Source organism: Cyprinus carpio, chromosome B14, assembly GCF_018340385.1.
Source record: "Cyprinus carpio isolate SPL01 chromosome B14, ASM1834038v1, whole genome shotgun sequence".
NCBI lineage: Eukaryota > Metazoa > Chordata > Actinopteri > Cypriniformes > Cyprinidae > Cyprinus > Cyprinus carpio.
In genome coordinates, this window is record NC_056610.1 from 14,861,494 (window position 1) to 14,878,510 (window position 17,017).

The 17,017-nt window shown below is 39.8% G+C and overlaps 2 protein-coding genes across 2 annotated transcripts in view; one reads left to right on the plus strand and one right to left on the minus strand.

Annotated features, from left to right (window-relative positions):
* Positions 1–783: 783 nt before the first annotated feature.
* On the plus strand, positions 784–11,563 carry LOC109101541 (dapper homolog 2-like). The gene is given in 5 exon segments (XM_042738223.1): positions 784–1,153; positions 6,895–7,063; positions 8,116–8,319; positions 8,884–9,117; positions 9,120–11,563. Coding segments are annotated over 5 exon segments (2,961 nt in total). The 5' UTR covers positions 784–919; the 3' UTR covers positions 11,240–11,563.
* Positions 11,564–12,010: 447 nt separating this feature from the next.
* The window catches only part of LOC109101539 (tetratricopeptide repeat protein 9C), a 5,652-nt gene continuing 645 nt past the window's right edge, over positions 12,011–17,017 (minus strand). Inside the window, exons 2-4 of the mRNA XM_019114891.2 lie at positions 14,805–15,129; positions 13,767–13,949; positions 12,011–12,360 (exon numbers count right to left, since the gene is read on the minus strand). Coding sequence (XP_018970436.2) covers positions 12,212–12,360; positions 13,767–13,949; positions 14,805–15,129 — 657 coding nt within the window. The 3' untranslated portion in view covers positions 12,011–12,211. The remainder of the gene's footprint in view (positions 12,361–13,766; positions 13,950–14,804; positions 15,130–17,017) is intronic.

Sequence of the window (17,017 nt, forward strand, 5' to 3'; positions counted from 1 at the left end):
AACCTGCTATTTGAATCCAACAAAACCAAGCGGATATTTGATCATTTGGAAAAGTACACAAAGTAGGGTAATACACGTCATAAAAGTAACAACATACTCTTTTCAATCACAATGTGGGTCATCAATTTTTTTTTTTTTTTTTACTTTATCTGCCCAGTTGAACGTGATCCAATATTTCCTGAATGATTTAAGCAAAGGAATATTTCCATGAATTGATTCATTTTTGCCTCTTTAAGCGCGCAAAAGAATCTTTCTAGTGAACGAATCCAAAGACTCAAATAGATTTGAGTCACTGGGGTAAATCAAAAATCTGTTCCACTAATTTTTAGTCTTTAACTTTGATAAATGAGCACAATTCAAGTTTGTTTGAAATATTATGCAACTCTACAGTCCATATCCTATTAACTACTAGCAGATTCACATTCCTCGTCTTAAAAAAAGCTAATCAAATCTGTTCGAAAACTTCTCCGGCCAATCAGCAGCGAGCTTTCGCGTCTGACACCTCCCCATTCATACTCTTTTCTTCACAGCGGTGAGCTGTGTGCAAGACTGTCGCATATATGATTCAATCCTTCAATCATCTTCATCATCATCATCATCAACCGAAGGATAGCTGACGTGATGGTTGTGGCGTCTCAAAATGGTTAGGTGGGAAAGAATTTTTGGGGGGTGTAAATTAAGACCTTAAAAGTATGCCTTTGTTACATGTGCCCTCACTGCGAAAGTTGAGTTGCGACCCGTACTGCAATTTTCGTGATACATTGTTACGGACTCTGAATTTAAAGCGTCGGCTCCGCTGCTGCTCATGTCGCACAGAGCTCATGCTGCATTGACAGTCGGTGCTCTGGCTAGAGGCGAGCAGTGAGCCCTCCCGTTCACCGACCACCGTGTCTGTCTACAAACCGATTTTGCGCGCACAATGGCCGGTCGCCGCGGTTGTGTGAATTCGCTATGGTCGGGGAGCGATCGGGTTCGTATCGGAGAGCGGCTGAAAGCCACTCTGGCCGGCATATTGGAGCTGGACCTTCTCAGAGGACGACATCTGGAGATGGTGGATGCGGTACTGGACATGAGAATGGGAGCGCCCGCTCACCAGGGGGACGGACTGGAGAGCGCCGCCGAGGATTGCGCCGCAACCTCCCGCAGGCAACAGGTCAGTGGGGACGTGGGAAATTCCGAAGGAACATAATGTTCCTCGTAATTTTAACTTTGATCTCCTCTTCGAGGTGGAACCCTGCTGATGGCACCTGCTAAACGTTTCGGTGACAGTGGCATCCAGTGGAGCTCAGGTTGCATGACCTATACAGGACGCAGCTCTGTTTACATTTCAGATTTGTACACACCTTTTTCTTCAACGTGTCAAGGTTGAGTTGGAGAGCACAGCTATTTTGGGCCCCTGCATACAATACATGTTGATTGCGCCAATACAAAATTGTATGGGGGAGTGGGGTAAGCTGTGTCATTTTAAGTTTGCCTCTGGGAAAGGAAAATTAGATCTAATATGTCCAATTATATATCAGGAAGCTTGTTATCAAGTAAAATGAGAACACATATATTAGAAATTTAAAATATGACTTCTCAGAAAAAGATAGTTGCTTCATGTTGGGGGTAAGTTGAATCATTGCAACGTGAACATTTTATATAAAAAATATACTCAACCAGTTTACTAATATATTAATCTCATTCCAATGTCTTAATTTTGTAGATACCACCCTGGACATTTTTAATATTTTTAATATTTGATTGTACAAAAAAAGTAACATTTTGCAGTTGTATTTTTAGTAATAGTTCCAAATTTTTCCCCAATTCAACATTATGGGGAAAATATTTAATAATGAAATAATTTACACAAATTTTACATGTTTTTTTTTACACAGGTAATTAACCGACTGAATAAATCTGTTTGATATGAAATTAATTAAAAAAAATACTTTGGCATGCAAAAGAGAAAACAAAGTAAAAAGAAAATAATTAAAAAAAATTTCATGTGCATTGCTCAAAAGTTGGCAACTGTAAATGAAAGGCTCTTTCTTAACATATGGTCATTTGAAAAATTATGCTCTGTTTGGTAGAAGTGTGGCACAGTTTACCCCACTATCAATCCCTGTATGTTGTACAGACTATTCAGTAACAAAATGTTGATTTTTGTCATGCTGATGTGCAGGGCTCTTGACCAGGTATGGAGGACTGATAACAGGTGCAGTTCAGGTGTGTGCTTGTGTAATGAGAGAAGGAGGGAAGTGTATGTGAGAGTTGACAATAGAAGCACCATTGTGTGTTTTTATAAAATGGACAGTGTGCATGTGAACTCAAGCAAAGCCACAAATGTGAAATGCATTTAATAGTGGCAAATAGCTCATAAATTATTTCTCATGTCCTTCATTTGTTATAGGGCGTTTATATAATTATCCGGGATCACCTAGATCAAAGTGACGTGATTAAGAGTGTTTCTTTCATGGCATTTAAAATTGTTTTTGCAATAACAAAAGGCTTTTGAAGGACACTTACAAGTAGCCATTCAGTCCAGCAAAATGTGCGCATGAGAAACCAGCAATATGTATCATTAGACAAAAGTATTAGTCATCATCGGGGCAATGTTGTTGCCTCTCCACCTACGCGATTTCCATTTGCATAAAACACCACATGGAGAAATGTTTCTCTTGTCGGCGTCACAGATATCACCTCTCCTCTGCTACCCGCTGAGGGAGAGAGAGGATGGAGGGAAATGGACAGAAAGATGGAGAACGGGGGTGTGCCATGCAGAGCAACTGATATATTAACCCCTCGCTAGGATAGACTTCTGCGCAATGGCTGAATGCAGCATCAGATTTCATAGCTAATATGCATATTACATTTTACTGACATTGATTTATTAGATGGTTCCTATATATGTTTTTCACTTTCAGTCAAAGAGTGGATTGCTCTGATTCAGTGGTTGAAAAGCTGTCTTCCTGTTGCCTCCCACAAGACTCACCTTGTTATTAAAATATGATGTTAAGCCATTTCCAGTGTCAGTGAGGGAATTGAATGAGTAATTCCTCTGTCAGTGGAATTGATGGCCAGACTGGACATTTGTCTTATTATTTCCATTATTTTATTAGACTCATATAATGTACTTTCCATGTGCCAGAGCACTCCTTCATGAATTGATCGGTAGCTGGAAAATGGCCAGTGCACCCTGCGTGAGACTTGTATCAGGTTTCCCCCATTGAGCAAATGCTTCTTCCAATTCCCCTCCTGGTGAAATTAAATAAATTGCAACTGTATACCAGGATAATGCAGTATACATTCTGTCTAGATGTGCGCATGGGTATGTATATATATATGAACAAATTTGGACTTTGGAGGCAAATTATACGTCTTTGCGCATTTCATTCAGGGGTGGCAAGGAAAAATGAAACTAATTCAAAAGGTGACTATATGTCATCTTTTCCCTCGACGTGTCCTGGCTGGAATTGTTTAAAATGTACAAGTGTTGACTTTATTTTACTATTCTTTTTATATATGCTGGAGATAATGACTGAAAAGTAGTTTGACCAGTAGCATGCAGGCATTGCACATAATCAAACCAATTGTGGTGTGCGGGAAGATGGGATCTACAGAGAACGGTCAAACTGATGCAAATGTAGCCTACATATAATGTGTGAGGACTGTGAAGAGAATGTCAAGAGGAAAACAAAGCCAAAACCAAGGCAATTTAGAAATCCTGACCCAGACATGTCCAGTAAATAAAAGTTGTACACTCACACCATATATGTTTTTTTTCAAAAAAATCATGAAGTGTCAGTGCACGTGTTAGTCCATGTTCAACCAGCAAAGAGACAGTTAAAGTATTGCTGCTAAATCGGATGTGTGGGCGAGGAGAGGAGAAGGAGAGCGAGAAAGAGAAGGAGAGAGAGGGCAGGAAGAGAGGAGAGGCCTGACAGTTCTCTGAAGTGAAGTGGGGGAGGCAGTTATATCCAGGAGTGGTGGTGGTTGGGAGGGGGTCTCACATAAGAGATGCCTCCTTCATGCTGTTCCTCTCACTAGGCAACCCATCCCCCGTGCTCTCTACTTTTATTCAAAACTTTTTTTTGCTATCTAGTGTCTTTATGCCCCCTCCATGAGTTTTCCACCTTCATCTTTTTCATCCCAGAATGTCCTGCTCACTCTTTACTCTGTATGTTTTTCTTTCCATATGTATTTTTAGTGTCCAAGACAGGATTGTGGGTAAACTGCTGGAGCAGAGATAAGCCTGGTCAAAGTCTGTCTTTCAATACCCACTATCCCCCGTCTTTTCTCCCTCTCTCCTTTGTTTCATCATCTGTCTTTCTCCACTCTGCTTATTAACAGCCCTCCCCCGACTTTTTTTCATTTCGCCAATGCATCACCTGCATTGTCTGTGTAAAAGTCTGACAGAAGGTTGATCGGACTTAACAGGATATGCACAATAGTCACTTGATTTGATGGGATTCCTCAGAAGTGCTGCAAAGGAAGATTCCTTGCGATGGGGAGAGGTTGGGGATCACAAACAACTAACCCCATAAACGTCTTCAAGTTGATAAGTGATTCAAAACTTCTGAAGTTTAACTGAAGCATTCCCTTGATGGATCTTAGTTTATCAGTCTTTTAGAGGGGTCATATGACGTTGCTAAAAAAGAAAAATAGTTTTGTGTATTTGGTGTAATGAAATGTGTTTATGCGGTTTAAGGTTAAAAAAACACATTATTTTCCATATACTGTACATTATTGTTTGTCCTCTATGCCCCGCCTTTCTGAAACGAGTCGATTTTTACAAAGCTCATCGTTCCGAAAAGTTAGGTGTACGCTGATTGGCCAGCTATCCAGTGTATTGTGATTGGCCAAATACCTCAAGCGTGTGACGGAAATGTTACGCCCCTTAACATACTGTGATGCTGTGTCCGGGTGCGATGAGACAAAAATAATAAAACCCATTACAAACGACGCATTTGTTGCATCCAGTGGGGACATAATTACTGATTATAATGACTTGCGTTGCATCGCGCCGCGTAAACATAAAACCATGTCTGCATTTGTGATCAGAGAAACGACAAACAACAAGCGCTATTCTTCACTGCTTAAAACTCGTGTTTTTTTTCATCAGTGGCAAATTCTTTAAATATGAAAACATACTTACAGACGGTGAGTCAGAACAGCCTGCATTGTAGTCTATACTCTCCCAGGATCAGGAACAAGCCCTCCATAAAATGCACTGCACACTGAATATTTGGTTTGAACTGTTCCGGAACAGTGTTGTAAATACAACTTAACCACCAATTTCTAATTATGTCCTCTTTTGGAAGACCAAACAAAGTAGTTTTGCTTTTACAAGGAAACACACAGCAGCTCCATTACATGGCAATACTACAGTGAGAATCCAAATTTCTTTGCGTGAACATTTTGGCGGTATTATGCAAATCTTCTCACACAGTGACGCACACATATGGGGGCGTGTTTAAACAAGGCATTTTAGGAGTGCATGGAGTAGTCTTAACTTTTATAAAGAATATCTCTTTGGGTTTGAGACTTTAGTCTTTGCAACTTTAGGGATCTTATCTATTCACAAACAGCTTGTAACACTCCAACGAGAAAGGAAACTTGAAATGGCATCATATGACCGCTTTAAAATCCTCTTAGAAAGCAGGCTTATACATCATAAAGTCACCAGCTAATGATGTGGATTCTCCTTACAGGTGTACTGTTTTGTAAATATATACATCACAGATACATGACTTCTATCCTGATATTAACATCTGTGTCTGTGGTCAGCTGAGACAAATTGCTGTTTACATTAGATATATTGACGTGTCTCAAATGCACCTCCAGTGACCAGCTGTGATCGTATTTACATAAGACAATATCTAAATTCATTACTACATACATAATCCACAAAAAAAAAATCATAAATAAAGTTGATAAAGCACTTTTTTTTAAACTATTTAAAAAATAAAAACAAATTTTAATTGTGGACATTATGTTTTGATGGGAATGCTGTTATTTTAGCATATTAAAGGGATAGTTCACTCAAAAATGAAAATTATGTTGTTAATTCATTCCATACCCGTAAGACCTTCGTTCATCTTCAGGAACACAAAAATCTGAGCGCTCTCTGACCCTGTGTAGACAGCAACACAACTGACATGTTCAAGGCCCAGAAAGGTAGTAAAGACATCATTAAAATAGTTCATGTGACATCAGTGGTTCCACCTTAATTTTGTGAAGCTACAAGCTACAAAGTATATGACATTCTTTTTTCAGATTAGTGCAAACAAAGATTTTTTTATGAAAATATACCATCTCTGTGAGTACATAATGCAAGTGGATGTTCCCCTCAAAGTTGACATTTTAAAAACCATACAAAGTGTGTTGATTCATTGATTCATCAGTGTGAACCCAAGTGATAAATCAATGTGTTCTGAAGCGACAGGTGTGTGTGAGAAAAATACTATTTTAAATTTTTAAACTATAAACCATCTGATGTAGCACTTCACAACACTCATGAACCCACTTATGAATTTTTCCTTTTTGGGTGGAGTTCCCCTTTAACTTAACAGTTGTTTGTGTGGCAGATTATCTGTGTCACTGGCATTGATGTTTATTGATGTTGTGTGCATGTTCATGTCTGCGTATTCCAGATATTTCAATACGATGGTTATTTTCTTTTAAAACCATTTTTTAAAAAAAGTTAAAACCTTTTGTTTTGGTGAAATAATCGATTGACAGGTGAATAGGTGGTCCTTTGCTGCTGTCTGGGATACGTCATGATGGATTAGTGTTTAGCAACAAATACAATGCGATTACATGCATCATGATCGTATGTTAATACCAGGTGTAAACAGGGTCTTTGTGTCATCACCTTATCTTGTAGTAACATGACTCCTCCATCTGTTTCAGAGTCTGTTGCCTGCAAACCCTGATCTGTCTTGCCTCGGAACGACAGGAGAGGGGATAAGCTCACGCTGGTCCACTCTGTCCTGGGACATCCCGTCTGATCTGCTGTCCTCTCCCACTCCAGACTTCCCTGGCACAACACCACTTGACTGCGACTCTAGACCGAGCTCAGGTGCTTGTACTCCAAATTAAACCTTTGGTGTTTTTAAAGAACAGTTCAGAATGTCTTTGTGTGGATACTTGAACCTATAGCAAAGACTGCTTGAAATATCTCACGTCAAGATTCTTCTCTAAAGCTCTTTTTTCCACAAAGAGGAATTGTGTGATTAATCATTGTTCCACAGTATTGTTTCCCTTTTTAGTATTTGGCATTTGAAGCATTATATAATTATTTAGTCACAATTGGTTATTTTTGGTATTGTATTTTATTCAGCAGTGTTAGTCAAAACCTGGTATGAAAAGATGACTAATATGAAACATAAAAAATAAACATCATGAAATGTAAATACTAATTTTTATAGTCAGAAAATCCATGAACACTGACTGATAACTAGGGGAATTAAAGACACCCAAAGAACAAAATTTAATGAGGTATTTACATAAAGTCATATTTGTTGTCTCTCTGCATCCAATACAAAGTCAAAACATGCTACAGCTTAAAATATGTAATTTATTTTTGTTTTGTATGCAAAATAAAAGGTAATATCCAGATATCCAGAGAGACAATAAATCATATATTCCGAAATAATATATCTTAGACCAAAATAGCAATTTTTTGATAGTGCCACAAAAACACAAATGGCTCTCTTAGCTGGGATGGGATAATATTGAAAAGATGATACACTTAAGCAACAAAACAACAAAATGGAACCATTTTGGATAAACTATGTAGATTCCTCAAATCAGTGGAACTATGTGAAATATCTAAATCAAAAGCAGTTATCCTTTAAGCCCTCCCTGAAGAATGAGCCCTGCATGAAATAGTAATACATTTCACACAAGTGCATGACTCATAGCTTGGATTGCTTGGGGCTCTGTGATTCAGTGTTGACATTTCAACTTCAACATGACACATAGTTTCTGTGTTTTTGGCAGTTCTCTTTTTACTCTGGCAAACATTAACCCTGGCTTTTTATTGCAAACCATCATTTATATCATGTGTCACCCCTGAGGCACTGCTCCCCCTAACGCTCTTAACTTCATCCATCATTCTCTTGTCTGCAGGTTTTTACTCGGTCAGTGGGAGTTCTCTGTCAGACTCTTGTTACTCCGTATCCAGCGAGGCGGCTCCTGGAGGGTCAGTGAAAGTCAGCTGTAGGCCTCGCTCACTAGATCACAGTGCCACTCACTGGAGGGAGGCTGAGTCTCATAGTACAGAGTGTCCCGAGGGCACAGTGGAGAAACAAGAAAGGAGGCCCTTTTCTACTGGTATAACTTGTGATCTTAAAATATCCAATGTCATATTTCATTCAAAACCCAAAAGAAAGAAGAACTTAAAAACCCATTTGCCTATTTATATAAGCAAAAATTGTTAGAAATACTTATACATGATGGTAGGATGTGTTGTACATTTGTATTTTGTTCAAGATAATTTAAATACTTATAAAAAAAAAAAGCTTGTAATATAGTAATGAGCATTTAATGATAAGCACTATTTGCTAGTAATAGGAATTAAAAACTTAAAGTACAACAAAAATGTAAAATGTCCATATGCATAATTATTATTTACAATAATAATAATTTTGTTGGGAATGTAAAAAAATAAAAATAAAAATAATAATAATAATAATAAATAATAATATAATAATATAATAATAATAATAATATATATATATAATATATTATTCTATATATATATATATATTATATATATAATATAATAGTTTAATAAATAATTTTCATTTTTTTATATAGTTTGGAATAATTTATTATTGTATTTAAATAAGTAGAATGTAAATAAATTTACAAACTTTTTTTGTTCTTTGTGAACAGGGGATCTTGAGCTCAATAGCCTCATGTTCCTGACAGACCTTTGTTCCAGTTTGGGAGGCATTCATCCCGACTCTCTTTTACCCTCTTCCAACACCAGTCCACAGCTTCAGCTGGACCCTAAATTTTGCTCTGACCTAGTTTCTCGGAAGACAAAAGAGGTGTACCCTTACCCTAGTCCGCTTCATGCTGTGGCCCTCCAGAGCCCCCTGTTCACCACCTGCCAGGAACCTTCCCCCACCGCCTCTCCCCCAGTCCAGAGAGCGATCAGCCTGTGGAGCCAGGGCTTGAGCAACCTCCTGAGAAAGGCCAACCCCCAGCCTCTCCTTCCTTTACTCAGCTGGAGCAATACATCAACAGATTAGTCCATCAGCATCACCGCAGGGTGGCCCCTGAAACTTCCAGCCGTGGACTCCAAATAAACATCGCAGGAGCTGGTTATGAGGGGATTCACCCAAGAAGTGCTTCCTACTCCAGCCTGTCTGGAGGGAATGCTACCCCTTGCAGGTCTATCCTGGGCAATTCAGCGAGAGTCAGCCTCAGCAGTATTGGCAAACGCGCAAGTCGCAATTCCATCAACCTAGGAAACTTGCCCTCCGTGACAGGGGAGGATTTCAACATCAGCCTCCACTTAAATCTGAATTTGAACCTGAATCCAAACCTGAACAACACTTTGAGTGTTGATGCTAAAAATGTGAAAGAAGAGGTCTCAGGATCGTGTGGGCATCTCTCCGCAAGTATAGTCACTCCAACTGCTTCCCCTTCCTCTTCGACATCCACCATCACCAGCACTCCAAACTGGAGCAGGAGACCAAGGATCTCCACCTGCCCTTCCTCTGTGAACAATCGAGGGTCTCTGGAGATAACTGGAAAGAACTTTGGGCAAATGGGATTCTCCAAGTCACTAGACTGGAGTGGAGCCTCGAGGGAAGAGGCAGAGGGTTGTCCTCCAACCAAAGTTTCAGACAGCCCTCCCAAACTTAATGAGGACTCTGCAGTTGTATGTGAAATCTCTCGTGTATCTGGCCTGCCGAGATCTGTAGTTCTTGGCTTGATGGAGGAGGGGGTGGAGTTGGATACCGAATGTTTTAGGAGTGAACGAGAAAGAGGTGTAGGCTCAGCTTCTCCAAGTAACGTTCCTACACTGCACTCATCCAGCTCATCATTTCAGCACCCGTTTGGATTAGATCGAACTAATCTGACACCAGCATCAAACGTCTGGGCAGGTGCAGGCTCTGGACAGGATTACATATCTCAACAGCATCGCCTACAAGTTTCACACTCGGATTGCCATTCGGCACTGACATCACAGTCAGGTAGCCCTCATTCGGACAATTCTGGTCACACTCCTACTCGTTCTTCTCCCATTCTGCCTTTCCCACATAATCAATCAGACTCTGCCTCCTCTCCAGGCTCCTCCCACAACAGAGTCCACTCTCCTCCTCGGCTACTTTCAAATTCACCCTTCACTCCTGCCCAGCTTTCAGTATTTCGGCGTGACTCCCCATCTCAATGCTCTCTTCCACGCTTTCACCCATGTAGTTCCCCACTGGAGGGTCCCATTCGGCCTCGTGGAGGTTCCCTCAGGCAGAACCCAGGGGCTGGGTGGAGGCCTCAAGATAGAGGGTGGAGGAGGAGGGGGGATGGAGAGCAGCTCTACCAAGGCAAACATGCCTCAAGAGAACTTATTCGAGCATCCACAGTTAGTAGCTATTCAGGCAGGGACTATGGCACCGGATGGGAGGATGAAATGAGCACAGAAACCTCTAAAAAGGGTGGAAAGTTTTGGAAGGGGTTCGAAACACGATTTTGGGGAAGAGAGGAAGAGGAGTATGAGCGAGATGAAAGGCCTGGAGGATTTGGTTGGAGGCATACCTCGTTAAAAGAAACATCATCCAGTAGGCAAGATCAAAGGGGGAACAACTCGAAAAAGAAAGGTACGAGTTGGGACAGTCGCAGTTCCAGCCTCCGGTTGTCCAGGCGATCGTTATTTCGAAGCGAGTCTCAGGGAATTCTCGAGCCAAATTCTCAGAAACGAGAAAGCAATCAGTGGCGTTCCTCATTTGAGATCAGCCGTGCAGGACGGGGCTCTGAACGTGCTCGCAATCTTGTGAGAAAGGAGGAGAAACATCATTCTTAAACTGCCAGTCTTTTCCATCTCTCTCGTTCCCAGAGCCTGGAGGGAAGCAGTCACTCGCTTTCTCCGCTTTCATCTCCATCGCTCTCGCCCTCGCCACCCCCATCGGCTCCTCTCACCCGTTCCAGATCATTCCGTGACCTCGGAAGGAAAGTGTTTGGCTCTATGAGGTCCCTCAGTTTCAATAAAAACCACAAGTCGAAAAAGAAAAGATTAGTATGAACATTTCAAAATGGTAGAAGCCAAGCTGCCAACTTTTCCAAACTTACAATTTTCTCTCTTTCTGCTTGCTTAAGTGCTTCTGCATGCCATGCTGTGCTGTGTCTATGTGCACTCTAATGGTCATAGTGTTGCTGGTGTTGTTTTTACTATGAACATATGCTTTACAAAGCACTCTTAAGTATATGCTGACCAGATACAAAAAGATGTTGTTTGAACTTATGCTCAGGACTTTGAAAATAATATAGAATTTGAAATGATTGTTCAAGTGCTGAAACTGATGAAACGATGAAAAAAAAAATCAATAAAAGTATTTCCAATTTAAAACGAGCCTTACTGATTTGCTTGGCAATGTCTGCATATGTTGCTACTGCTGAGTGAAGTGTTTTATGGTACAATAGGATTACATGAGATCTCACATACAAAAATCTGCTGTCATAGACTTACATTAAATGTCTTCTCACAGCATTTCCATAATCATATTAGCATAATCCATTAACAATCGAACAACAGCTTTTGAGCATTCTGTGTCAAATGGCAAATAAATTATGCATAGAGTTATTTCAAAAATATTTATTAGGATAACTAAACAGAAGACGAGTACTTTCATCTGAAATTTTTATATATATATATATATATATATATATATATATATATATATATATATATATATACACACACACACAACTGGAAGAAATTGAATGCAAAACAGAATGAGCTAGACAGGTGTATTAGGCATACAAGACCAGAATACAATGCATTTTAATTGCATTAAAATTCTTGTTCAAGCTGCCACATTGCACCAGATTTCAGCCACACATCCAGTCCTGCTACTGGATCTTCAACACCAGTAAATGCCATATGTAGCAAATTATCCATACCCTGAAGCAAAATATCCCACTTGCCTCCTGGTGACATCAGCTCAAGCGTCATTTAACTTCATGTATGTTCCTGCGGAGTGGTGTATTTGTCCGTTTAGACCAATTTCTGGGTCTTCTCCTCTGCTAACTGCTCCTCACTCTGTTTCTGCTTGCTGAACATGCCTTTGTACAGTGCCTTCTCTTTCTGATAGTCTTGGCTGAGTCTCTCCTCCACTCGCTGCAGCTGTTTCTTTACATCAGGATCTGAGAAATGAAGAACAGGGTGATATGCATGCCTCATTATTTCCAATCTAAGCACTGACATAAACTTTGAATGCAGATGTGAAACAGCAGTTCAATCGAAGGCTGCAGAGCAAAGGTGTTTGATCTTACCGACTCTTAAGAAAATGGATGCATCCACAAACTCTAATAACGCAACACTGCATTACATAACAGGCTCCCACACTGTATTCCTTTGTGAAAACTGTAGCTGAAAAACCCCTGGCAGCATTATCAGTAGTTCCCAACCTTTATCTCAGGGGATTTTTTTTCCGTCATGCTTTCTGACATGCACATGTAAACGTATGCACACATACACTTTTTTTTATTTAATAGGACAACCAAACTTGTGAAGATAGGCAACAGATAAACCAAGATTAATAAGTCTGTGGTATACTCTGGAAAATGTAACTTATCAAATGACCAGCACAGTAATATTTACATTTACATTTAGCAGACGCTTTTATCCAAAGCGACTTACAAATGAGGACAATGGAAGCAATCAGAAACAACAAAAGAGCAATGATATATAAGTGCTATAACAAGTCTCAGTTAGCCTAAACGCAGTATACGTAGCGAGGGCTTTTAAAATAATATAATAAATAAAAAGAAAACAGATAGAATAGAAAAAGAATAGAGGAAGCTAGTGTTAGAGGTCCTTTTTTTTTTATAATTGTATAATAAATGAAAAGAAAATAGATAGAATACAAAAAGATTAGAAAGGTAGTTAGATGATTTTTTTTTTTTTTTTTTTTTTAAATAGAATTAGAATAGTGAGTGCAAAAGTTAGAGGGTAAAATAAAGATGGAAGAGATGTGTTTTAAGCCGATTCTTGAAGATGGCTTGACTGAGCTGCTCAGATTGAGTTGGGCAGATATATTTAATGTGAACCCTGTGTCTGTCTTTTTTTCAGCAAGCAGTGTTATATCAAATCATATGATTGCCATATGATTATCATTGCACACTTATAGCATGCTGAGAATTTTCACTTATTCTGTGTGGCATGCTTAGATGCCTGTTCACACAGGACACATTCTTGTATTTAAAATATAGCATTATCTGAAGGAACGGAAGAGAATGCAGGGGTCTTGTGACGTTTTAGAACTATTTTTAACTTGACTGCTCATTGCATTAGACTGAAAAATAGCTAGACAAAAGCAAATATCTGACACCCACATGGACAGAGATAATTAAAATATTACGTAGACAGAAGCAGTAAGTGAACGACCCACTGCTCTTTTGATTTTTTCTCAGCTAGATATGCGTTTATATCATAACGATAATTTGACAAACTGAATAAAGCGAAATCCCCAGGAGAGCTCTGGCGACCCCTGGTGCAGTTTGGCGAATGATCAAGCAGACAAGAACAGTTGGATGTGGTAGGTTTTTACCGTTAGGTTTCCCCCTGCTGGCCTGTGTGAGGTAATGTCGAGCAGTCTGAGCATCACCCAGCTCTAATGAGGCCACTCCAGCTCTGTAGAGGGCCTTGATGTCACCCGACCTCCACTGGAGCACTTTCAGACTGTACTCTAACACACGGCCATAGTCCACCAGCTCTCGCTGCAGCAGACATGCTGTGAAACACACAAATAGGTAAAGAGAGGAATGCTTCCACAGATAAGATATAAATAAAAACTGTCATTCAAAACTTTGTTATCAGTAAGATTTTTGAAAGTCGTCTCATGCCCACAAAGGCTTTATTTGGTCAAAAACAGTGATATTATGAAATACTATTAAAATCTCAAATACACTGTAAAGTCTGATTTTTTCTTGTGAAGGCAACTACATGCTTGCATAATTTTTTTTGATGAATCTTTGAAGAATAGAAAGTTGAAAAGAACAGTATTTATTTAAATGGAAATCTTTTCTAAGATTATAAATCCCTTTACTGTCACTTTTGAGTTTAGTGTGTCCTTGCTGAATATAAGTATACATTTCTTTAAAAAGACCTCAAACTTTTGAATGGTAGTGTTTAATAAAGCTAGATCTCTTCTGGGTTATGGGTTATCATGAGATCAAGGACAAAGTTCACACAATTTAGTTTCCTATTTCTCATATGATTAACTGCTATGGTTAGAGGTTTTAATGTGGTCAGTATGATGAGATGCCAGCAAAGAGTGAGAGCTCTTATTATGGGGGTAAAATAGTTGGAAACGGTTTTGCTGAGATAGACAGAAATGGAGGGATTTGGTTCAGAGGTTTCAAACCAATATGAAATGGTTAAACCAAATGGTATGATAATGCATGACCAATGATGATACCTAGCCTAGCCTGCCCAGTAAGAAACTGTTCCTATAAACGTGCTTAAAAATGCACAAAAATTAGCAAAGGTGCCTGCAAAATTATTACACTTTAGTGTTACTTAATTCAGTACCAAAGCATTACTACCTCACACCGCCACAGTATCCTTTTTTTGAAGGAATACACACCTGCTAAATTGTTATAGCAGTCTACTTGAGTGCTCCTCAGCAGGTCCTCCTGCGCCTGGCTCAGTTTAGGCACCCGAGGCACAAACCCTTGCAGGGCAGAGGTCACCTCAGAGTCCAGGCCACGGAGAACAAGCAAAGCACGATGATAACATCCAATGGCTGTGCGCACATTTTTCTCCCGGTAGGATGCATTCCCCTCCTTCTTTAACCGAATTGCCTCCTGGAGCTGTGACTCCAAACGGGAACCAGATGATCCTCCAGTGGCTCCCAAACATGACGATGCACGGGCCTCTGCCCCATCATCCCCTGCAGTAGGACCTAAAACCTGCCAAACATAACCAAAATAAGAGTTGACAACACAAAACTACTGCATTATTAACCCTACAGGTGCATCTCAAAAAAATTAGGATGTCATGGAAAAGTTCATTTATTTCAGTAATTCAACTCAAATTGTGAAACTCACGTATTAAATAAATTCAATGCACACAGACTGAAGTAGTTTAAGTCTTTGATTCTTTTAATTGTGATGATTTTGGCTCACATTTAACAAAAACCCAACAATACACAACAAATTTCAACAAATTAGAATACTTCATAAGACCAATAAAAAAAAAAAAAAATTTTAGTGAATTGTTGGCCTTCTGGAAAGTATGTTCATTTACTGTACATGTACTCAATACTTGGTAGGGGCTCCTTTTGCTTTAATTACTACCTCAATTCGGCGTGGCATGGAGGTGATCAGTTTGTGGCACTGCTGAGGTGGTATGGATCCCAGGTTTCTTTGACAGTGGCCTTCAGCTCATCTGCATTTTTTGGTCAGTTGTTTCTTATTTTCTCTCTTGACAATACCCCATAGATTCTCTCTGGGGTTCAGGTCTGGTGAGTTTGCTGGCCAGTCAAGCACATCAACACCATGGTCATTTAACCAACTTTTTTTCATTTGACAAGCTGATCAGCATCCAAATCCTGCTGGAAAATTAAATCAGCATCTTCAAAAAGCTGCTCAGCAGATGGAAGCATGAAGTGCTCCAAAATTTCTTGGTAAATGGGTGCAGTGACTTTGGTTTTCAAAAAACACAATGGACCAACACCAGCAGATGACATTGTACCCCAAATCATCACAGACTGTGGAAACTTAACACTGGACTTCAAGCAACTTGGCCTATGAGCTTCTCCACCCTTCCTCCAGACTCATGGACCTTGGATTTCCAAATGAAATACAAAACTTGCTCTCATCTGAAAAGAGGACTTTGGACCACTGGGCAACAGTCCAGTTCTTCTTCTCCTTAGCCCAGGTAAGACTCCTCTGACGTTGTCTGTGGTTCAGGAGTGGCTTAACAAGAGGAATACGACAACTGTAGCCAAATTCCTTGACACGTCTGTGTGTGGTGGCTCTTGATGCCTTGACCCCCGCCTCAGTCCATTCATTGTGAAGTTCACTCAAATTCTTGAATCGATTTTGCTTGACAATCCTCATAAGGCTGCAGTTCTCTCGGTTGGTTGTGCATCTTTTTCCTTCCACACTTTTTCCTTCCACTCAACTTTCTGTTAACATGCTTGGATACAGCACTCTGTGAACAGCCAGCTTCTTTGGCAATGAATGTTTGTGGCTTACCCTCCTTGTGAAGGGTGTCAATGATTGTCTTCCGGACAACTGTCAGATCAGCAGTCTTCCCCATGATTGTGTAGCCTAGTGAACCAAACTGAGAGACCATTTTGAAGGCTCAGGAAACCTTTGCAGTTTTGAGTTGATTAGCTGATTGGCATGTCACCATATTCTAATTTGTTGAGAAAGTGAATTGGTGGGTTTTTGTTAAAAATCATCACAATTAAAAGAACCAAAGACTTAATCTACTTCAGTCTGTGTGCATTGATTTATTTAATACACGAGTTTCACAATTTGAGTTGATTTACTATAATAAATGAACTTTTCCACAACATTTTAATTTATTGAGATGCACCTGTATATGTAGCCACAGCATCTGAAACAGGATACCAGTCTGACAATTCATTATATGCTGGTTTTAGAAAATTCAGAAAGGTCTCACATCCTGGCCAAGCCAAACCAGTGTATATCTGGTTCAGTATGACCAGATAATAAGTCCCCTCTAAAACCATAAGCAGAGAGACAAACTAACACCAGCAAACCACCTTAGGCTGTTTTTCCCAACAGAACACTGCTCACTTTCATGTTCATTCATTATGTGTGTAGT